Here is a 23,262-nt window from a genome sequence, read left to right as displayed (position 1 = left end):
ATCGAGCCGCCCCCACCAGCCCGGCTGGAAACAGCCATCCTCTACCTCCAGGACCATGGCACCCTGGACAGCTCAGAGGCCCTCACCCCATCGGGTCCCTGCTGACCCAGCTGCCCGTGGACGTTGTGATTGGTGAGCGACCCCGCCTCGGGGTGATCGCAGAGGGCACTGGCTGGATGCAGGGCAGTGCTGCTCTCCGAGTGACTCTGAGTGACCTGCTCCTTCTCTGGGCCCTGTTCATCTATCCTCGGGGCAGAAAATATGTTTCATTCCTCTCTGTATCCTCATGCAGACTTCAGGGCCACCCACAGACAGTGTGCTCAGGGATGCTTTGGGCCGCCCTTCCATCGTCCCACGTGCCCCTCCATCCTTGTCGAGGAAGAAGGCAAAATGGCATCCTTCACCTGGTCGAAAGAGGTCAGTTTGGGAAACTTCAGACACCTGTTGGCCTGTATCTGACTCTGTCACTCATTAGCTGTGTTATCACCTGTATGAGACTCAGTTTTCTGAATTTTGAATGAGTGTACAGGAACCACCACGACAAACCCAGGCAGAAAGCTGAAGGAGAGGGTGGTGTCTGCTCCAGTCCAGAAGTCTGATATCAAATTGAAGAAGCTGGAAGGAACAGAGTCCTCAGGTAGGAGCCCCTGGACGTTGAGGTTCACAGGGGGCAGAGGCTCCAAGACACATCAACGTGTACCTGGGATTGTCTGATCATTCTGGATCTCGGGTCCATGTTCTCAGCCCACGCGCCACGATGGCAGGGAAACCGAGGCCCACAGAGGGGCTAGGGCCTTGTCTGTCTTCTGTCTGCCTCTGGGACCTCATGTCCTGTGCTCGGCGACCTTGGCCTTTTTGCGGAGGACACGACCCTGAGCCGTCTCCCTCAGAACACGGAGGGAGAAATATTTATCTGTCCACGGGGCTCCACAAAGGGCAGAGAGGACGGGCTGGGTGCACAGTAGGAGTCCATGATGGGAGTAGGGCACAGTGGGTGCTTATCGAGAAGTGCCTCAGAGGACCCTGCAGTGGCGACCGAGACCCTTCCTGGATGCACCGGTCTGGCGTCGAGGAAGCTGATGACACTGAGACCGGGTTTGGGGACATGGGCAGCTCTCCTCCCACCGAGCCCTCGCCAAGCTCATCTGCTGCTCTGGCAATTTGGGGGCGTGTGAGTCATGGGAGGAATACTGGAGGAGCGCACCCTGGGAAGAGGAAAAGGCTGCTCCTGCTTCTCCTGTGTTATAAAGATGTCCCGGGGGCCGTAAGGTGGCAGAGGAGGTAACGTCCAGAAGCCCACCAGCTGGCCCAAAGCAGGGAAGAGCCTATGCCCCGGAAAACGGGAATAATAGGAATAATCCTGACATCCTGGGACGTGGGAATAACGTGGCTACTCATCTCACAGGGTTGCCATGAGGCTTATTTATGCCTGGTACACCACAGGCGCTTGATAAATGTCATCTGTCATTTGAATGATTATAAAATAATCTTCATGGTGATTATGTTTTCCATGCGGGGGAGGCAACGCGTGTGCAAATGGGAAAAGGGACCCGAGGCACGGGGAGCCGGAAAGATGGAGGGATGATGCGGGGAGCGTCGGCCGTGCCCATTTCTGTGGAATGTGTTGAAAGAGAAACAGCATAGACTGAACTGGTTATCTGCAGAAAACGGCCGGGCTTTTAATCGGTGAGAGCAGGGAAGGGTGGGGTCGGAAACCAGCCGACCAAGTCAAACCAGGTCCCTGAATGGGGGAGCGGGGACTGAGAAAAAAGAGAGGGTAGACAGGGTGCAGGAGGGAGAACAGATCTCACAACTGTCTCTCCGAGTTTATTTCTTATGCTCCCTTTTATACATAATCTGTTCCTTTGTGGATCCCAAGATAACATAGTTAAAGTACCATCTTGAAGATCAAGGTACAATGGAAACTCCCTTCGACACTCCCTGTTTCTATTTTTAATCTTCTTCTTCCTGGAATTGCTCAGAACCAGCCTTTTCCCTTTTACATGCAAGCAGGCCTCCCGAGATAATCCATGCACTCCTTTGAATTTTGGGAGCTTTAGCTCCCTACAGGTGGGGTCCCATGGTGGGGAGGGGTGCTGCTCCCAGATAACCCGAAGAAGTGACAGCGGCGAACGCTGGCACTGCATTCTGAGCCCCTTACTGCTATCGGCCTGGTGGAGTCTCGAAACCCCCTGCAAGGTAAATCTAGTATTATTATTACTCTCATTTTGTAGACGAGGGCGCTGAGGCACAGAGAGGTTAGGTGACTTGCCCAAGGCCACACCACTGGTGAGGGTTTGAGCTTTTAAAGCCTGGTCACGTTTACTCTAGTGATGGAAATCATATGAAAGCAGAGTGCCAGACCCAAACACACACCTGTGAAGTGGCCTGGCCTCCTGGAAGCAACTTGGCAGGGCGGAGGGGGCAGAGGTGAGCGCCCCAACTTCCCCTCTGTCTTTCCTGTTGTGTCAGCCGTGGCTGGGGTCTTGGGCAGTGGGGGTCGGGTCGCTCTATGCCAAGTGTTGACACGTATTAACTCCTCAAGGTCTCCCAAAACCCAGGGAGGGTAGCTTCACCTCGGTGACTCTCGTTCCTCAGACAGGGAGGTCTAGAGAGAGCCAGCTGAAACTGAGTCACAGACCCCGAGTGTCCTAGTGGGTCAGCTGGCTGTCCTGCCTTCTAACTCTCTGGAATGTAAGATTTTTGCATGATAATGTTCTAGGGTGAGTTGGAGAGTGGGGCTAAGTTCAAAGACTGGGCTTTGACTTGCTTAGCTGAGTGACCTCAGGTAAGTTACCTAACTTCTCTGTGCCTCATCTGCAGAATGGGTATAACGGCGCTATTAAAGTCAGAGCGCTGTTATAAGGATTAAACAGTATGACATTTAAAGTGCTTTAAGCAGTGCCCGGGACATTGCACGAGATGCTAAGCGGTGGCTTCTAATGATAATATTAATAATACCAACAGCAATAGTTATTATCACTGTGAGAGGCCATGTCGCTTCTCTGCTCTCTCATGCTTCCCACCTCACGTGGAATTAAAGGGAAAGTCCTTACAATGCCCCCACGTGGCCCCTGATGTCTCTCTGCTCCTAATTCCCCCTCAGCTCCTTCGTCCACCTGACTCCAGTCACTCTGGCCTCCATGTTCCTTGACCGTGACTGTCATGTTCCCCCCTCAGGGCCTTGGCACCGGCTGATCTGTGTGCCTGGAACTCTCTTCTCCCAGATCCCCACACAGCTCTCTCCCTCACCTCCTCTGTGGCTTTGGTCAAACTTCACCTCCTCAGAGAAGCCCTCCCTGACCACTCCTTTAAAATTCCAACACAGAGAATTAAAAATTCTCCGTGTACTATTTTTTCCTTTTGCCATAGCACTTATCAGCTTCGGAAATACTGGGTATTGTACTCATTTATTCCGTTCTGTCTGACTCCTTCAGTCTTGTCCCCTACTGCGGGGGTCCCCAGCCCCTGGGCCACGGACTGGTACTGGTCCGTGTCAGGAACCGGGCCGCACAGCAGGAGGTGAGCAGCAGGTGAGCAAAGCTTCGTCTGTATCTGCAGCCGCTCCCAGCCCAACATCACCGCCTCGGCTCCGCCTCAGATCATCAGGCCTTAGATTCTGGGAGCACCGGCCCCTGGTGCCACAAAGGTTGGGGACGGCTACCCTACTGTGTGTCAAGTGCCTGGAACAGAGCAGGCACTAGGGGGCTGTGTAGAATAAATGAATGAATGAGTGAATGACTCATAGAGAATTCAACATATTCTTTTTCCTGCTTTCTTCACACTATCATACCTTATAAAAATTGCTCTGGGAGGATTCTAGAAATGTTCTGTTTCTCAATCTGGTGGCCAGTCACACAGTCGTGCTCAGGCTGATTGTGAAAGCTAGCGAGTGCACCTGTGCGAGGCGTGTGCTTTGCTGTCTGCGTGCTTCACGATGACCCAGTCTGTTTTAAAAAAAAGAGGACGAGATTGCTCCAGAGTCGCATTTTTCATCGCACCAAGCTCCAGAATTGCAGATGAAGAAGAACCGAGCCAAATACTTTGGCCATGAATCCATACGAACCTTTCCCCGTCTCGATGGATATTCAGATTCAGATGTTTCAAATTCTAGAATTCCAGGCCGGTGATAGGAGAGCGTTTTCACGGTTCAGTGGTCTAGCACTTCATGGTCCAATCAGGTAGCCGTTAGCCAGGTGGAGCTATTCAAATTAATTAAAACTAAGTCACACGGAAAATTTAGTTTCTCAATTGCCCCGGCTCCGTTTCGGATGCTCCGTAGCCACCTCCGGCTGACGGCTACTGGAGTGGACGCCGTCGATAGAAAGCATCTTTATCAATGATGAAAGGTCAATCAGACACGTAATTCCAAGTAGTGATCGGCTAGGGTTCTAAGAGTTTACTATTTGGGAATCCCAAGAGATTTGATCTTGACTGTGTTCTGACACTAGCTTTCCAGAAGTCCGATATTCTAACGGGCTGGGATTCTGTGTTGGAAGATTCTAGAATTCCAGGATGCGAATGAGCTAGTTCTCACATCGTGCTGTTCGAAAATGCCGGCATTTGAAGGCGCTCAGGTTCTCACATTGGTGCATCTCCCTGTCTGAGATGCTGATGGGCTGGGGTTTCCGCCCCCGAGGATTCTGAGGGCCTCAGAGTCTTCACCTGTGGTTTCGTGGCCTTTCTCTCCTGTCCAGGTGTCTGGGGACGAGATGGCGGATACTACTGGCAACCACGAGTACGAGCCGTATGGCGAGACCCTGGATGTCCATGTGAACTGCGCAGCTGGCGACTGCATCCCCACCGAAGCTCTCCGCTTGGCCTTACTCCCGCTGTTAGTTGTGGTCTTCCTGGTTGGGGTGCCGGGCAATTTTATGCTTGCCTGGATGACCAGGTTCTGGCCCTTCTGGAAACGGAATCTCTACATGATCTGGTTCTACCACCTGGCTGTGGCAGACTTATTCTTCTGTCTGTATCTCCCTGCCCTGGTGGTGCCCATCATCCTGCGGGGCCACTGGCCATATGGGGTGATGGGCTGTCGGGCCCTGCCCTTTGTCATCTTACTGTCCATGTACGCCAAGGTCCTACTCCTGATTGCTCTCAGCTTGGACATCTTTTTGCTCGTCCTCAAGCCCACCTGGTGGACTGAGAATCGGCGGCTATCTTGTGTGCAGTTAGCTCGTTTGGGAGCCTGGTCCTTGGCCTTGCTGCTGGCCACGTCCTTGGCCATCTACCATCAGGTGCTCCAGCAGAGCTACCCATCCCAGCTGGAGTGTGTGCTGGACTATGGCAGCTGGACGGTAGCTGAGAACACAGTGACTGCCATCCAGTTTATTTGTGGCTTCCTGGTGCCGCTGGTGGTCATGGCCAGCTGCCACGGTGCTGTCCTGCACCGTGAAGGCCAACACCGCTGGCCCCTGGGCCTGGTTGCTGCGGTGTGTTTTCTGGTCTGCTGGGCCCCCTACCATGTGCTGGGACTGGTGATCACCATTGCTGGCCCCTCCTCCACGCTTTCGACCCAGGCCCTGCGGGCTGAACCCTTTGTTGTAGGACTCGCGCTGGCTCACAGCTGCCTCAATCCCATGCTCATCCTGTATTTCGGGAGGGCTCGCCTTAGCCGGTCGCTGCCAGCTGCGTGTCACTGGGCCCTAAAGGACTCGGGAAGCAATGATGAAAGTGTGATCAATGGGAATTCCAGCAGCCATGAGCAGGTCCCTGAGACGGAGGTGAGGCTGGAAGGAAACTAATTTTTAATCCTTCTATCCCATTTCACACAACGGGGCTTCAGGCACAGGTACATCCAGGGGTTCAATGATAGAGTCATTTATTCCTTTATTCACGTGACAGACATTTATTACGCGCCTGCTATGTGCAAGACGAGGCGCCGGGATGTAGCGGTGACCCAAACCGACACAGCTCCCTGCCCCGAGGGAGCTGATGTTCTCATGGAGGAAGACAGACAAGAAACAAAAGAATGAAGAAATGTGGAATAGGTCCAACGTGATCAGTGCCGAACCTTAAAGGGACAAAGGGGGCTGAGTGGGGCAGGAGTATAGGTCAGCCAGGACAGGCCCCTCGGGTCAGGTGAGCTTTGAGCCCAAAACCCGAAGAAAGGAGAGAAAAAAGCATCTCAAGCAGCACGAACAGCAAGTGCAAAGGCCCTGAGGTGGAATATGCTGGCATACTCCAGAAGAGCCATCCAGGCCATAGCACATTTTGGGGATCCATGGGCGAATCCTGAGCTACTGTCACCGGATGAAAATACAAAGACACCCAATCCAATTTGAATTTCAGATCAACAACAACAAATTATTATTATTATTTTTTCCAGCATGAGTGTGTCTCAGGCAACATTTGAGACATCTTTAAACATTAAAAAATTATTTGTTGTTTCGAAATTCATATTTAACTGAACAGTTTGTAATTTTTTTTTTTTCCTAAACCAGGTGATCTCATTCAGAGTAGAGCAGCGTCCTGCTTTGACTTAGTTTTTAACAGGATGCCTCTGCTTGTTGGTGGAGACCGAACTCGGGGGGAGGCGATACCAGGGCAATGCATAGTGCAGGAGGTGATGGTGACTTGGATCAGGGTAATAGCAGCAGAGGTGGGGAGAGGGTGCCAGGGTACGGATTGATTTTCGGGGGAAGCCCATGGCCCATCTCCGTAGGTTGGTACCCTAGACCTCTCTCCACCGCTGGACACGTACTCAGACCCTGTAGCAGACAGAACCGTGCCCCGCAAGATGCCCACATCTCAACCCCCTGAACCTGTCAATAGGTGACCTGACATGGCCAAAGGGACTTTGCAGATGTGATTACGTTAAGGATCTTGGGATGGGAAGATGATCCACGACTATCCAGGTGGGCCCTGTGTCATCACAAGGGTCCTTCTAAGGGGAAGACAGGAAGATCAGAGTCAGTAGCAGGAGGTGTGACAATGGAAGCAGATGTCAGAGTGACATCAGAAAGGGGCCCACGAGCCGTAGAACGCAAGCAGCCTCCGAAAAAGTCCAGCAAGTGGATTCTCTCTGAAGCCCCCGGAAGGAACGTAGACCTGCCAAGGCCTTGATATCAGATTTCTGATCTCCAAAACTCACTTGAATGCATTTGTGTTGTTTTAAGTCTCTCAGTTTACGGTAACTGGTTAAGCGGCCACATGAAACGAATACACACCCTGTGGGCTGTTTCTTTTCCTGCCTCTGGGCCTCTTCTCAAGCTGGTGCCGCTGCCTGGAATTCCCTTCGGAACTATGTTGCCCGACTGGTCACCATCGACTGTCTGTGGCCATTCAAATTCCCATTTATTCAATTAATTTAGATTAAAAATAGTTCCTTGGTCGCACTAGCCGCGGTTCAAGTGCTTAATAGCTGCACGTGGCTGGTGGCAACCATATTGAGCAGAGCAGATATAGAAAAGTTTCATCATGACAGAAAGTCCTGTTAGGCAGAGGTTGCTTTAGAATCTCACTTGCTCAGGCCTTTTACGTCACACAGTAGCGTCACCCGTCTGGAGAGTCATGCAGCACATTACCCACAGTTTCACCTTTAAGGTAATTCTTACAACAAGCCAGAGAGGTAGGGGTGATGCTTTATAAGCCGAGGCCTAGGGGCGGGAGGTCACTTTCCCAAGGTCACACAGTAAGGAAGTTCCAGAGCTGAGGTTTGAGCCCACGTTTCGTTGCCTCCCATGCCCTTGCTCTTAATTATGGCCAATTTCCTTCAGCGCTTTGCGCACGGGACACTTTGTCCGGCAAACCTCCCTGATTCCTCCTCCTCCTCCCAGGAAGGCAGTAGTTAGTGTTCTCTTTTCCATGTTTCCGAGTTTCCGGAACACAAGTTCCCGGCTAAACTGTAAATTCCCCAAGAGTGACATCTGTGCCACTTGAATTTCTGTCTCCGCCACCCACCCCAGGCCTTCGAAAGAGCCGAACTACTTTTATTTCTTTGAACCTCATTTTCTTCCAACCAGATTGTGAGCTCCCTGATGGTGGAGATCCCTTTCTTGCTATCTTTCTCTCTCTCTCTCTTTTTTTTTTCTGTATCTGATATAAGGACACACAGTAGGTCCTCAACAATACATGTTTTATCCCTTGGTACATTGTTTAGAATTCTCCGACATGAATTATTAAGACTAAAACTGCCTTGTAGCATGAATTATGTCCTGGAACAATTTGTATATTCAGGAAAGTTCTGCTTTGGAAGATTTTATAAAAAGTCTTTATGGTTTCTTGACATTTATTTCCATCTCTTATTGCGTCAGCCTTCCTTTTTGTTAAAAGAGCCAATATCACAAAAGCTTTCAAACATACACCGTGCAATTTTTAGGTAGAAGTTCGTTAATCATTAATCTTTTTTGTTTGTTGTAGCCTCCCCTTTTTTTTTAGTTTGTTTTTTCTTTTGATTTTTTTATTTTTTAACATGAATGTATAGACTTCCTTGAATTTCCAAAGGACAAGGGCTTAATGGCTTTTTCATGAGCTAGTTTAAGTTTGCTACCCAATCCTGGTTTGGTAGTTTGTGACTTCCTTCTCGATTGCATATTGTGGTTTACTTCTCATGTTCCTTTACAAGAGTCATGGTTCTGTTTTGCATATTTTAAGCAGAGTGTTTAGTCAATTTCTTCTTGTTCTTCTTTGGGTAATGACATATGAATTGACCTCTCTATATTCAACTTGTTCTCCAAAGGTTTGATAATTACACCTGTCAAAAGTTCAGAAATAAAAGTAAAACCAATGAGTCACTGAAGTCATCATTAGTAAAAGCTTATCGTGCACATATCAAAAAGCAGTTTGCAAGGGAGCACTCAAACCAAAACATGGATTGACGCTTGGCATATATTGTTATAAAGCAGTGACTGTTTATTCTTCACAGTGATTGTTTATAATATTAGAATTTTCTTCAATAATAGGGAATTGGTCAGTGGTTACCTCATACCTAACTTGGGAAATAGTTCGAGTTTTGCTTATAATTTCCGGAAGCATAAGCAAGAACTGATTCGGGTCGGTCTTGCAAAATAAGTCAAATCCAGCTTTGTTTGAGTGACTCAACTGGTTTTGTCCGCTTAAGGAATTTTCAAGGTTGGTCTCCGTTTTTGATGTGAACACATCCAGCTTCCCATTTGACGTCTCAACTCGATGTCCAAGCCATAAGTTCAATGTAATATGCTCAAAATGGAACTCTGGGTTTCTCTCTCTCTCAGCCCTCCTCCTGCATCTTCCTGATCTTAGTTCATGGCAACCCTATTTTTCCAGGTGTTGGGGGAAAAACTTTGAGGCCATCATTGATGCCTCTCTTTCTTTCACATTCCGTGGCCAATCCATGGCCAATCCAACCCTCTGGGTTCTACCTTAGAATTTCTTTAGAATCTGACCACTTCTCACCATCTTCACTGCCATCATGCTGGTCTAGACACCACACTCTCTCACCTAGTCCAGCTGCCTCCTCCCTGGTCCTCTTTTCTCATCTCCGTTCCCTAGAGTCCGTGTCCCACACGGGACCCAGAAGATTCGGTTAAAAATCTAAGTCAGATGGTGTCTCGCGTTTGTCCTCTGCTCAGATTCCTCCCAGGGCTGCCAGCTCACACAGATTAGAAGCCCAAGTCCTCAGCATGGTGTGTATGATCCATCCACCTCCTCTCCCCACCTGGTTCCCTGCTACACAGCCACCCTCACTCCAGCCACACACGCCCGCTTGCCGGTCCTTGAATCCACCCAGCCTGTCGCCATCTCATTTTTTGCATTTGCTGTCTCCTCTACCTAGAATGCTCTCCCCGAGGGGGTGTCCACGGTTCCTACTCTTTTTAGCTTTCACTTTTTTCAGCTCTCTGCTCAGATGCCACTTTTTAGATGTCTCTGACCATGGCGCTTCAAATAGCCTCACTCTTCGCCCCTTTCCTGCTCTGTTGAATTATAATGAGTAAATCTCGGGAGTGTTTTAATAGTGTCTGGGCTCCGGCCACTATTATAACCCAACGAGGGAGTTTTAAAACAACCCCCTCCCCTACGGTAGTTTAAAATCCCAGCGCCCGGGTGATCCCGGGAGGCAAGTGGCCTTTCAGTGACCGGGTCGCAGCGCCGGCCCCGACCCCTAGAGGGCGCAACGTCACCCTAGACTCCGCCCGAAGGGAGGCGGGGCCGGAGCGAGAGCGGGCGCAGGCGCAGAGTGATGTGTGAGCGTTCGCAGCTGCCCATTGGCTCTTCCGTCCGTGGCGGGGCGGGGCCGAGTCGCGGGGACGACATGCGCAAGCGCAGGAAGGGCTGTGGGTGCGCGCGGGGCCCTGGAAAACGGAAGTTGAAGCCCTCGCGGCGGTTCTGTAGGTGACGGACGTGGCGCCTACGCGGGGCGGTTGTTAGGCGGTGGGAGTGGAGCGGGGTCCGGAATGTCCAGGGAGCGAGCTGAGGGGTGGTGGGAGGTCCGGAGATGAGGAAATATGTTGGAGGAGGGGCCGGCAGCGGCGGACGGAGATGGAGCCCCGGCGTCCAGAAGGACCTGGGGGACAGAGAGGCCCGAGAAATTGTGGCACGACAAGAAGCTGCGAGAAACTGAGGGACGGAGGGACCGGGAGGTCGGGAGAGGAGGGAAGCTGCGAACGAGAGAGGTCGAGGGCAAGTGGCCGATGGGTTCCACCGGGAGAGGCTCACAGCTGCTGCTCCTGTGGGAAACAACCCTGCCAGTTCGCCAGTTCTTCCTCGGATGAAATCTGTCCCTGGCTCTAATGACTCCCCGAGTCGGCCCGAGTTCCCCTGAGACCGCAGAGATCGAAGCTCCAAGCTCTGTTCCGTGAGGGTCTTGACAGACTGGAGGCAGAGCAAGTGGAAGCATTGCCAAAGCCATTATGAAGGCCATTTGTGGCCGTTTGAGTGTAATTTTTTCCAGGTTATGTGTCCCTGGTTCTCGCTGTTTTTCCTGTGTTAGTCACCATTGGGAGAAAGCGCTGGACTTGAGTGCTAGGTACCGTTTAGCTTCTGTGTACCAGGCTAGGTGATAAACATTGACGTGTTTTGAGGGATATTGTCTGTGTTTGATAGATGAAGGAAACAGCCTTAAGAAGTTAATTTGCCAGTGATCACACATCTAATAAATGACGAAGCTGCGGTTCAAACCCAGATCTTCCCGACTCCAAAGCCTTTACCGTGAGAATGCTCAGAACCCTTTTAAGATCATAAACCCGTTTAAGAGTCTCTGATGGACTCCCCTGCAGGAAACTGCACATATGCGGGCATGGTCTATGTTAGTTGGGACACAGGCATCTGTGAGGCAGAAACCCACCTTTAAGCAAAAAGACGTTTTCTCCTGTAGCTGGGTAGTGGAGGGTTGGAGGGAACTAAGCCTCAGGCACTAAATGATGTCGCCAAGCTTCTCCCCCTCCCTCTCCTGCTCTCCTAGTAGTGGCTCAGTGACCTTCCTTGTGTCAGTTGCTCTGTGCCCACGTGCAGACTTCTCTAGGATAAATATCAGGGAAGATGATCATCTTGAGATACTACCAAGAGCTCTGGGTTTATGTCGGCCTTGCCTAGCCGCAGTAGATAAAATCAGAGCTTTGTAGTAACCCGGTGTGAATTCCAGAGAGGTCTCAGTTAACTCGCCTTGAGTGGTGTCCACATCTCAGTCCGAGCACTGGTTCGAGGGAGCGTAGGGTCCCACGATGGGCCAGTCTTTTGTCACTTCCTTAGCCAATAGGCGGTTTCTGGTTTAAAGGCCATCAGAACCGTGTGGAATCCAGGAAGGGCTACTCTCCCAAGGAAGATGTCTCCTGTTAGGAAGAAGAAGGAAGGGGTGTGCCAGGCAGCAAAAGCGATACGCACGAAACGCAACACTTGCAAACTTGGGCACTTCGTCTCACTTAATCAGTAGACCCAAAGTACTCTTGGTTATAACACACTTCTCGTGGTTGGGGTCAGGGGAGGCTCCCACAGACCCCTGGGCTTCCCGTATCACAGCCCCAGCCACTGAATTGTCATTCTGGTGACATGTCTGACTCTTGCATGTGAGCATGACCACTTGTGGGGGCTCAGGTGACCTTACTCTATACTGTCTCTTTTCTTAGTCCAGTGCTTGCGAAATAGCAGGCTCTCAATAAATGTTTCTAAAAACAAATGAGTGTCTTCTGGTCTCTTCCCTAGGTATTCAGGGCCTGGAAACCCAGCATGAACTTGTGTCCATCCCAGAGATCACTGCAGGAGTCGTGAGGTGCCCTGTGTGTCACCAGCTTGACCCTGGCCACTTACTCTGCCGTCGCCTACGGTGATCCTAGACCACTGCTGAGTTCCTTATTGCAGGCACTGGCCTCTCACTGCAGGAGGTGGGGATGGATGAGAATCTTGACTGAGGCCAGTTTTGTGACAACGTTGTGATGGCTGCTCCCAGGATAAGGGAGGGCAGGGCTCACCGGGACCGACCCCGGGACCCCAGCGAGGAGGAGTCCCTGGAGAAATGGGACTGGAATTGTCCAGAGACCCGGCGTCTGTTTGAAGACGCCTTCTTCCGCGATGAGGATTATATCGGCCAGGGCTCCGAGGAGTGCCAGAAGTTCTGGACCGTCTTTGAACGTTTACAGAGATTCCAGAATCTTCGGACACCCGGAAAGGAGGAGAAAGACCCTGGATCCTAGCACTGGCCGACCTACCTGGAGCCTACGACTTGCGTTAGTGCATCAACCTCTCTGTCCTGAGCCCCGATGCCAGGGGCTCTCGGTGGCCGGGTAGGCGCCTGCCCCCGGAGAGAGTGTCTGAGTTTTGCCAAGCTCTGTTGCATTACCTGGACTTCGGCCAGAAGTATGCCTTCGGGGGGCTGGCCAAACTGCAGGTGAGGGGAGGGGAACGTACCAAGCGCTGGTGCCTGGGGCGACTGGGAGGCGGTTAGAGGAGACCGGTCTCAGAGTTCAGGGCCAAGAAGGGCGGGGCTGGCCAGGCCACCGGGGTGTTCCTCTCTCCCAAATGTCTGATGCCACTTTGAGGGGAGAATCGTCCCCCAGATTCGCAGGGTCACGGAAGAACCTCGTGACTCAGTGGAGCGCTTTCAGGTATAACAGAAAACCCAAAAACAAGTGGCGTTTAGAGCCGGGCTTTCTCGACTTGTGTTACGTGGTGGCTCGCATCTTGGTAGCTGCTCGTAGACCAAACAAGGACACCCACTGCCAGCACGGCCAGCGCAGAAGGACTCTCCTCGGGCTGGCGGGCAGTTTCCTGTATCCAGGGACCCAGACCCCTTCCCTCTTGTGCCTCCGTCAGCCCCCTCGGAGACGGATTTGTGGGGCTTTGAGGGCCAGGTCCGCGGGGATGTACTTCCCTCCACCACCAGGCTGGAGCTCCCCTGGCCACAGCGCACTGCAGGGGAGGCTGGGAAGTGTAGTCTCTGTGCTCAGGAAGAGGAGGGAAAGGCAGGTGGGGGGCGGTGGGGAGCATCTGCCCCAGGCTCACGCATGCGTGAGAGGTGCACACCAGCCCCTTTTTGCACGTGATAGTGTCTGTTCATTTGATTTCATTTTTAAAAAATGCTGATCATGACCCACTTCGTGGAGTTCCTGACCCGCGTAACCTGCTATTTGAGAAACGCCGGCTCGGACTGTAAGGAAACTGTACCGTTTTCTCTAACCTGAAGCCCCGAGGTGGAGAGGTTTCAGGCTCGGTTACTTAAATGAATCAGTGATGTCGTAAAGGACCTGGGCTTTTTCTGTCTTTCCAGCTCAGCAGCTCGCCTAATGATGATGATGATGATAAAAAAAACAACTCACCTAGTGCTTACTTAGGGCTAAGCTCTGTGTTTTATGTACATAATTGATCCTCACAGAAACCCTGTGGGGTAGGTAATCCTATCAATCCAAAGTAGGGACGAGGAACCGGATGCAGAGAGGTGAAGCAGCGTGACCCAGGTCACACACCCAGCTGGCAAGCGGCACAGCTGGGATTCCATCTGAGGCTGCATCGTGAGTGCCACCTGGCTCCGGCAGCCGTGGGCATCATCTCCTCTTTCTTTACTCTCCAGAGACGGGAACAACGACCTGCTCCTTTGTGGGTCTGATTTATAAGACCACGGGAGCCTTTCCCGGGAGCCCCTGGCTGACTTCCCAGCCTGTCTTGTCAGCAGAACTGGCTTTGTGTGCCCTCTGTATGACCTGTAATTGTCCGGCGGTGGCATTGCCAGACTGGATTGGAGCACTGATTCTCAGCCCCAGCTACACATTGGAATCATCCGGAGAACTTAAAAAAATCCGCGCCCTACTTCCCACCCGGAGCTTCTAATTTGAAGGTCTTTCAGTGGGTATCGGGTGATTCCCAGACAACATCAGGGTTCGGTGAGCAGGGAGGATGGCCAGTCGCCTCTAGGTCAGGGCCAGGTGAGCAGGTCACCTAGCTGGGAGACTCGGACTGAGCCCCCAGGCTCTCTGAGCTTCCCTCTGGCTCATGCCAGACCCAATGACAGGTGCTGACTTCATTTTCTCCACCACCTGCTGTGCCTCTGGCCTCTGAATTCATGGAGATTTTTTGGTCAAAAGAGAGAAACGCAACTGAAATTCTTGTAAGCAGAAAAGGGGATTTCGTGGCTTTGAGTATCCATCATGGGGGAGGCGGGTCTTGCTGAGGAACACTTAAGGAATTCTCCATCGGTGGTGGGTGGGCTAATTTCCAGGCGATGGAAAAATAACCACAGCAGCTCTGGGTTTCCATCCTGGCCCCTCACTAGCAGAGAGGATGCTGGAACTTCTCTCTCCCAGCTCTAGTTTGCAGTCCCAGGAAAGGATTCTGATTGGCCCGGCTCGGGTCACGTGGTTATTTCTTAGTTGCTTTGAGGGCTGGGAGGGGGGCTGAGAAACCTCGAATGGTCCGGCTTAGATCATGTGTTCATTCCATGGCCAGGGTCTGGGAGAAGAGGTGCCGGGCAGACAGGCAGACGATGGCGCTTCTCCCCTGCCTCTGTACCATGGGCCTTGACATCGAGTGTCTTAAAGTATCACGAGTTTGTGATCCGAGCCCTCTCAGTGCTCCACGCCGGCTCATGTGTCCCATCCCAGGGGGTTCGGTTCTCATTCCAGATGAAGAGCATGAACGTGGGAGACCCCTGAACCTTCCCCTTCATCAGCCGTCCCCACCAGCCCGGCTGGAAACAGCCATCCTCTACCTCCAGGACCAGGGCGCCCTGGACAGCTCAGAGGCCCTCACCCCCATCGGGTCCCTGCTGACCCAGCTGCCCGTGGACGTTGTGATTGGTGAGCGACCCCGCTTCAGGGTGATCACACAGGGCACTGGCTGGATGCAGGGCAATGCCTGCTCTCCGAGTGACTCTGAGTGACCTCCTCCTTCTCTGGGCCCTGTTCATCTATCCTCGGGGCAGAAAGTATGTCTAATTCCTCTCTGTATCCTCATGCAGACTTCAGGGCCAACCACAGACAGTGCGCTCAGGGATGCTTTGGGCCGCCCTTCCATCGTCCCATGTGCCCCTCCATTCTTGTCGAGGAAGAAGCCTAAATGGCATCCTTCAACTGGTAGAAAGAGGACAGTTTGGGAACCTTCAGACACCTGTTGGCCTGTATCTGACTCTGTCACTTATTAGCTGTGTTATCACCTGTATGAGACTCGGTTTTCTGAATTTTGAATGAGTGTACAGGAACCACCACGACAAACCCAGGCAGAAAGCTGAAGGAGAGGGTGGTGTCTGCTCCAGTCCAGAAGTCTGATATCAAATTGAAAAAGCAGGAAGGAACAGAGTCCTCAGGTAGGAGCCCCTGGGCGTTGAGGTTCACGGGGGGCAGAGGCCCCAAGACACATCAACGTGTACCTGGGATTGTCTGATCATTCTGGATCTCGGGTCCATGTTCTCAGCCCACGCGCCAAGATGGCAGGGAAACCGAGGCCCACAGAGGGGCTAGGGCCTTGTCTGTCTTCTGTCTGCCTCTGGGACCTCATGTCCTGTGTTCGGCGACCTTGGCCTTTTTGTGGAGGACACGACCCTGAGCCGTCTCCCTCAGAACGCGGAGGGAGAAATATTTATCTGTCCACGGGGCTCCGCAAAGGGCAGACAGGAGGGGCTGGGTGCACAGTAGGAGTCCATGATGGGCGTAGGGCACAGTGGGTGCTTATCGAGAAGTGCCTCAGAGGGCCCTGCAGTGGCGACCGAGACCCTTCCTGGATGCACCGGTCCGGTGTCGAGGAAGCTGATGACACTGAGACCAGGGTTGGGGACATGGGCAGCTCTCCGCCCACCGAGCCCTCGCCAACCTCATCTGCTGCTCTGGCAATTTGGGGGCGTGTGAGTCAAGGGAGGAATACTGGAGAAGCGCACCCTGGGAGGAGGAAAAGGCCGCTCCTGCTTCTCCTGTGTTATAAAGATGTCCCGGGGGCCGTAAGGTGGCAGAGGAGGTAACGTCCAGAAGCCCACCAGCTGCCAGACACCAGGGAGAGACCCCCAGACCTCAGGGGTCCTGGCTGTGGGCCCAGATCATGCTCCCAAGTGCTGTTGGGCCACGTTGGGGCCCCTCTCGAAAGAGAAGGTAAGGATGAAGGGAAGGAGGGAGGGGAGGATGGAGGGAAGGAGGGGAGGAGACAGGGAGGGCACTGGAACTCGAATTCGAGAAACAGAATCTTAATCCCTGTTACATGGGAGCCCACATCAGAGTCCAGACTCTGGGAATGGACTCCGGCAGACCAACAGAAAATCTTTTGCAAGGATTCAAATGTATCATCCCTCTCAGGTCCCTAGGAAACAGCCATTCTCAAACCCCGCAACTTCTAGGAACCCCGGCAAACAGCCACGTGCCGGGGGGAACGAGTCCTTTGACTCACGGATTCTACTTGAGGAAAGTCCTTTACCTTTGTCGTCCTATACGACACACGCACCGGAGAGGCATGCGCATCAGCCCTGGGCAGCTCTCTGCGTCTCCAGGGCCTGGTGCCCAAGTAACTGGCACCCAGGGCCCAGGAACAGCAGGAGCCCACTCCGAGTCCCCTCTCGTGCGCCTTGGTTGCCCCCAATTGTGTAGAATCCTGACAATTTAAAATTTGATGCGCGTGGGGTCCTCCGGGCAAGTCTCCTGCGTGTCCGGCTCTCTGCCCTGCACGTGACGTGGGGGAGGGCCATCCGCGTCCACTCTCACCGTCGTGGGATGTTCCGCCGCGTGAATGCAGCGCCACCCGTGAGAGGATATTTGGGTGCTTTCCCATCATGGGCTGAATGTTTCAGAACATGTCTTTTGGTGAGCGTCTGCGCGTGCCTGCACTTGGCCCAAAGCAGGGAAGGGCCTACGCTCCGGAAAATGGGAATAATAGGAATAATCCTGACATCCTGGGACGTGGAAATAATGCAGCTACTCATCTCACAGGGTTGCCATGAGGCTTATTTATGCCTGGTACACTACAGGCGCTTGGTAAATGTCATCTATCATTTGAATGATTATAAAATAATCATCCTGGTGATTATGTTTTATATGTGGGGAAGGCAACGCGTGTGCAGACGGGGAAAGGGACCCGAGGCACAGGGAGCCGGAAAGAGGGAGGGATGATGCGGGGAGCATCGGCCGTGCCCATTTCTGTAGAATGTGTTGAAAGAGAAACAGCATAGACTGAACTGGTTATCTGCAGGAAACAGCCGGGCTTTTAATCGGTGAGAGCAGGAAAGGGTGGGGTCCCATGGTGGGGAGGGGTGCTGCTCCCCGATAACCGGAAGAAGTGACAGCGACGAACGCTGGCACTGCATTCTGAGCCCCTTACTGCTATCGGCCTAGTGGAGTCTCGAAACCCCCTGCAAGGTAAGTCTAGTATTATTATTACTCTCATTTTGTGGATGAGGACGCCGAGGCACAGAGAGGTTAGGGGACTTGCCCAAGGCCACACCGCTGGTGAGGGTTTGAGCTTTTAAAGCCTGCTCGCGTTTACTCTAGTGATAAAAATCATATGAAAGCAGAGTGCCAGACCCAAACACACACCTGTGGAGTGGCCTGGCCTCCTGGAAGCAACTTGGCACGGCGGAGGCGGCAGAGGTGAGCACCCCCACTTGCCCTCTGTCTTTCCTGTTGTGTCAGCCGTGGCTGGAGTCTTGGGTAGTAGGGGTCAGGTCGCTCTATGCCAAGTGTTGACACGTATTATCTCCTCAAGGTCTCCCAAAACCAGGGGGTAGCTTCACCTCGGTGACTCGTTCCTCAGACAGGGAGGTCTAGAGGGAGCCAGCTGAAACTGAGTCACAGACCCTGGGTCTCCTAACTCTCTGGAATGTAAGATTTTTGCATGATAATGTGGTAGGGTGAGTTCGAGAGTGGGGCTATTTTCAAAGACTCAGCTTTGACTTGCTTAGCTGACTGACCTCAGGTCAGTTACCTAACTTCTCTCTGCCTCATCTGCAGAATGGGTATAATGGTGCTATTAAAGTCAGAGCGCTGTTATAAGGATTAAACAGTATGACATTTAAAGTGCTTTAAGCAGCGCCCAACACATAGCACGAGATGCTAAGCGGTGGCTTCTAATAATAATATTAATAATACCAACAGCAATAGTTATTATCGCTGTGAGAGGCCATGTCGCTTCTCTGCTCTCTCATGCTTCCCACCTCACGTGGAATTAAAGGGAAAGTCCTTACAATGCCCCCACGTGGCCCCTGATGTCTCTCTGCTCCTAATTCCCCCTCAGCTCCTTCGTCCACCTGACTCCAGTCACTCTGGCCTCCATGTTCCTTGACCGTGACCATCATGTTCCCCCCTCAGGGCCTTTGCACCGGCCGTTCTGTGTGCCTGGAACTCTCTTCTCCCAGATCCCCACACAGCTCTCTCCCTCACCTCCTCTGTGGCTTTGGTCAAACTTCACCTCCTCAGAGAAGCCCTCCCTGACCACTCCTTTAAAATTCCAACACGGAGAATTAAAACTTCCCCGTGTACTATTTTTGCCTTTTGCCATAGCACTTATCAGCTTCGGAAATACTGGGTATTGTGCTCATTTATTCCGTTCTGTCTGACTCCTTCGGTCTTGTCCCCTACTGCGGGGGTCCCCAGCCCCTGGGCCACGGACTGGTACTGGGCCTGTGTAGGAACCGGGCCGCACAGCAGGAGGTGAGCAGCAGGTGAGCAAAGCTTCGTCTGTATCTGCAGCTGCTCCCAGCCCAGCATCACCGCCTCGGCTCCGCCTCCGATCATCAGGCGTTAGATTCTCATGGGAGCGCCGACCCCTGGTGCCGCAAAGGTTGGGGACAGCTGCCCTACTGTGTGTCAAGTGCCTGGAACAGAGCAGGCACTAGGGGGCTGTGTTGAATGAATGAATGAATGAATGAATGAATAACTCGTAGAGAATTCAACATATTCTTTTTCCTGCTTTCTTCACACTATCATTCCTTATAAAAATTGCTCTGGGAGGATTCTAGAAATGTTCTGTTTCTCAGTCTGGTGGCCAGTCACACAGTTGTGCTCTGGCTGATTGTGAAAGCTAGCGAGTGCACCTGTGCGAGGCGTGTGCTTTGCTGTCTGCGTGCTTCACGATGACCCAGTCGGTGTTAAAAAAAAGAGGACGACATTGTTCCAGAGTCGCGTTTTTCATCGCACCTAGCTCCAGAATTGCAGATGAAGAAGAACCGAGCCAAATCCTTTGGCCGTGAATCCATACGAACCTTTCCCCGTCTCGATGGATATTCAGATTCGGATGTTTCAAATTCTAGATTTCCAGGCCGGTGATAGGAGAGCGTTTTCACGGTTCAGTGGTCTAGCACTTCATGGTCCAATCAGGTAGCCGCTAGCCAGGTGGAGCTATTCAAATTAATTAAAACTACGTCACGCCGAAAATTTAGTTTCTCAACTGCCCCGGCTCCGTTTCGGATGCTCCGTAGCCACCTCCGGCTGACGGCTACTGGAGTGGACGCCGTCGATAGAAAGCATCTTTATCAACGACGAAAGGTCAATCAGACACGTAATTCCAAGTAGTGATCGGCCAGGGTTCTAAGAGTTTAATATTTGGGAATCCCAAGAGATTTGATCTTGCTTTCTAGAAGTCTGATATTCTAACGGGCTGGGATTCTGCGTTGGAAGATTCTAGAATTCCAAGATGCGAATGAGCTAGTTCTCACATCGTGCTGTTCTAAAATGCCGGCATTTGAAGGCGCTGAGGTTCTCACATTGGTGCATCTTCCTGTCTGAGATGCTGATGGGCTGGGGTTTCCGCCCCCGAGGATTCTGAGGGCCTCAGAGTCTTCACCTGTGGTTTCGTGGCCTTTGTCTCCTGTCCAGGTGTCTGGGGACGAGATGGCTGATACTACTGGCAACCACGAGTACGAGCCGTATGGCGAGACCCCGGATGTCCCTGTGAACTGCGCAGCTGGCGACTGCATCCCCACCGAATCTCTCCGCTTGGCCTTACTCCTGCTGTTAGTTGTGGTCTTCCTGGTTGGGGTGTCGGGCAATCTTATGCTTACCTGGATGACCAAGTATTCTCACTTCCGGAAACGGAAACTCTACATCACCTGGTTCTACTACCTGCCTCTGGCAGACTTATTCTGCTGTCTGGATCTCCCTGCCCTGGTGCTGCCTATCATCCGGCAGGGCCACTGGCCATATGGGGTGATGGGCTGTCGGGCCCTGCCCTTTGTCATCTTTCTGTCCACGTACGCCAAGGTCCTACTCCTGACTGCTGTCAGCTTGGACATCCTCTTGCTGGTCCTCAAGCGCGCCTGGTGGACTGAGAATCGGCAGCTACGTTGGAGGCCGTTAGGTTGTTTGGGAGCCTGGACCTTGGCCTTGCTGCTGGCCATGCCCTTGGACATCTACCATCAGGTGCTCCAGCAGACCTACCCATCCAAGCTGGAGTGTGTGTTGGACTACGGCAGCTGGACGGTAGCTGAGAACACAGTGACTGCCATCCAGTTTATTTTTGGCTTCCTGGGGCCGCTGCTGGTCATCGCCAGCTGCCACGGTGCTGTCCTGCACCGTGAAGGCCGATGCCGCTGGCCCCTGGGCATGGCAGCTGCGGTGTGTTTTCTGGTCTGCTGGGCCCCCTACCATATGCTGCGACTGGTGATCACCATGGCTGGCCCCTCCTCCACGCTTTGGACCTGGGCCCTGCGGGCTGAACCCTTTGTTGTAGGACTTGCGCTGGCTCACAGCTGCCTCAATCCCATGCTCATCCTATATTTCGGGAGGGCTCGCCTTAGCCGGTCGCTGCCAGCTGCGTGTCACTGGGCTCTAAAGGACCCAGGAAGCAATGATGAAAGTGTGATCAATAGGAATTCCAGCAGCCATGCCCAGGTCTCTGAGATGCTGGAGAGGCTGGAGGAAACTAATTTTTAATCCTCCTATCCCATTTCACACAACGGGGCTTCAGGCACAGGTAGATCCAGGGGTTCAATGATAGAGTCATTTATTCCTTTATTCACGTGACAAACATTTATTACGCGCCTGCTATGTGCAAGACGTGGCGCCGGGATGTAGCGGTGACCCAAACCGACACAGCTCCCTGCCCCGACGGAGCTGATGTTCTCATGGAGGAAGACAGACAAGAAACAAGGAATGAAGAAATGTGGAATAGGTCCAACGTGATCAGTGCCGAACCTTAAAGGGACAAAGGGGGCTGAGTGGGGCCGGAGTATAGGTCAGCCAGGACAGGCCCCTCGGGTCAGGTGACCTTTGAGCCCAAAACCCGAAGAAAGGAGAGAAAAAAGCATCTGAAGCAGCACAAACAGCAAGTGCAAAGGCCCTGAGGTGGAGTGTGCTGGCATACTCCAGGACAGCCGTCCAGGCCATAGCACATTTTGGGGATCCATGGGCGGGTCCTTAGCTACTGTCACCGGATGAAAATACAAAGACACCCAATCCAATTCGAATTTCAGATAGACAAGAACGAATTATTATTATTATTTTTTCCAGCATGAGTATGTCTCAGGCAACATTTGAGACATCCTTAAACATTAAAAAATTATTTGTTGTTGATTCGAAATTCATGTCTAACTGAACAGTTTGTAATTTTTTTTTTCCTAAACCAGGTGATCTCATTCAGAGCAGAGCAGCGTCCTGCTTTGACTTAGTTTTTAACAGGATGCCTCTGCTTGTTGGTGGAGACCGAACTCGGGGGGAGGCGAGAGGGAAGCGAGACGATACCAGGGTAATGCATAGTGCAGGAGGTGATGGTGATTTGGATCAGGGTAATAGCAGCAGAGGTGGGGAGAGGGTGCCAGGGTACGGACTGATTTTCGGGGGAAGGCCATGGCCAATCTCCATAGCTTGGTACCCTAGACCTCTCTCCACCGCTGGACACGTACTCAGACCCTGTAGCAGACAGAACCGTGCCCCGCAAAGATGCCCACATCTCAACCCCCTGAACCTGTCAATAGGTGACCTCACATGGCCAAAGGGACTTTGCAGATGTGATTACGTGAAGGATCTTGGGATGGGAAGATGATCCACGACTATCCAGGTGGGCCCTGTGTCATCACAAGGGTCCTTCTAAGGGTAAGGCAGGAAGATCAGAGTCAGTAGCAGGAGGTGTGACAATGGAAGCAGATGTCAGAGTGACATCAGAAAGGGGCCCACGAGCCACAGAACGCAAGCAGCCTCCGAAAAAGTCCAGCTAGTGGATTCTCTCTGAAGCCCCCGGAAGGAACGCAGACCTGCCAAGGCCTCGATATCAGATTTCTGATCTCCAAAACTCACTTGATTGCATTTGTGTTGTTTTAAGTCACTAAGTTTACGGTAACTCGTTAAGCGGCCACGTGAAACGAATACAGACCCCGTGGGCTGTTCCTTTTCCTGGCTCTGGGCCTCTTCTCAAGCTGGTGCCGCTGCCTGGAATTCCCTTCGGAACCATGTTGCCCGACTGGTCACCATCGACTGTCTGTGGCCATTCAAATTCCCATTTATTGAATTAATTTAGATTAAAAATAATTCCTTGGTCGCACTAGCCGTAGTTTAAGTTCTTAATAGCTGCACGTGGCTGGTGGCAACCATATTGAGCAGAGCAGATATAGAAAAGTTTCATCATGACAGAAAGTCCTGTTAGGCAGAGGTTGCTCTAGAGTCTCACTTGCTCAGGCCTTTTACGTCACACAGTCGCGTCACCCGTGTGGAGAGTCATGCAGCACCTTACCCACAGTTTCACCTTTAAGGTAATTCTTACAACAAGCCAGAGAGGTAGGGGAGATGCTTTATTTTATAAGCCTAGGCCCAGGGGCGGGAGGTCACTTGCCCAAGGTCACACAGTAAGGAAGTTCCAGAGCTGAGGTTTGAGCCCACGTTTCCTTGCCTCCCATGCCCTTGCTCTCAATTACGGCCAATTTCCCTCAACGCTTTGCGCACGGGACACTTTGTC

At 52.3% G+C, this 23,262-nt stretch overlaps 2 protein-coding genes across 14 annotated transcripts; both read left to right on the top strand.

The window, feature by feature from the left end:
• Positions 1-6: 6 nt before the first annotated feature.
• LOC120600332 (C5a anaphylatoxin chemotactic receptor 2-like) lies at positions 7-21,894 on the top strand. Of its 13 annotated transcripts, XM_039859862.1 has the most exons (8): positions 10,253-10,310; positions 12,121-12,802; positions 13,982-14,515; positions 15,030-15,203; positions 15,365-15,709; positions 16,323-16,484; positions 16,686-17,186; positions 20,193-21,894. In XM_039859862.1, exons 7-8 carry the CDS (start codon positions 17,097-17,099, stop codon positions 21,246-21,248), a joined length of 1,146 nt encoding a protein of 381 aa, XP_039715796.1. In that variant the 5' UTR covers positions 10,253-10,310; positions 12,121-12,802; positions 13,982-14,515; positions 15,030-15,203; positions 15,365-15,709; positions 16,323-16,484; positions 16,686-17,096; the 3' UTR covers positions 21,249-21,894. The 13 variants fall into 13 exon arrangements, with proteins under 13 accessions (XP_039715817.1, XP_039715824.1, XP_039715796.1 ...); XM_039859855.1 differs by lacking the exon at positions 13,982-14,515; XM_039859847.1 differs by having other exon boundaries at positions 12,121-14,515.
• LOC120600403 (C5a anaphylatoxin chemotactic receptor 2-like) lies at positions 1,983-6,113 on the top strand. The gene is made up of 3 exons (XM_039859943.1): positions 1,983-2,430; positions 3,438-3,533; positions 4,698-6,113. Exon 3 carries the CDS (start codon positions 4,713-4,715, stop codon positions 5,745-5,747), a length of 1,035 nt encoding a protein of 344 aa, XP_039715877.1. The 5' UTR covers positions 1,983-2,430; positions 3,438-3,533; positions 4,698-4,712; the 3' UTR covers positions 5,748-6,113.
• Positions 21,895-23,262: the final 1,368 nt, after the last annotated feature.

Source organism: Pteropus medius, unplaced genomic scaffold (genome assembly GCF_902729225.1).
Source record: "Pteropus medius unplaced genomic scaffold, Ma_sr-lr_union100, whole genome shotgun sequence".
Classification (NCBI taxonomy): Eukaryota; Metazoa; Chordata; class Mammalia; order Chiroptera; family Pteropodidae; genus Pteropus; species Pteropus medius.
Note: the sequence above shows the minus strand (reverse complement) of the source record. Positions and strands in the feature narration are given on the sequence as shown.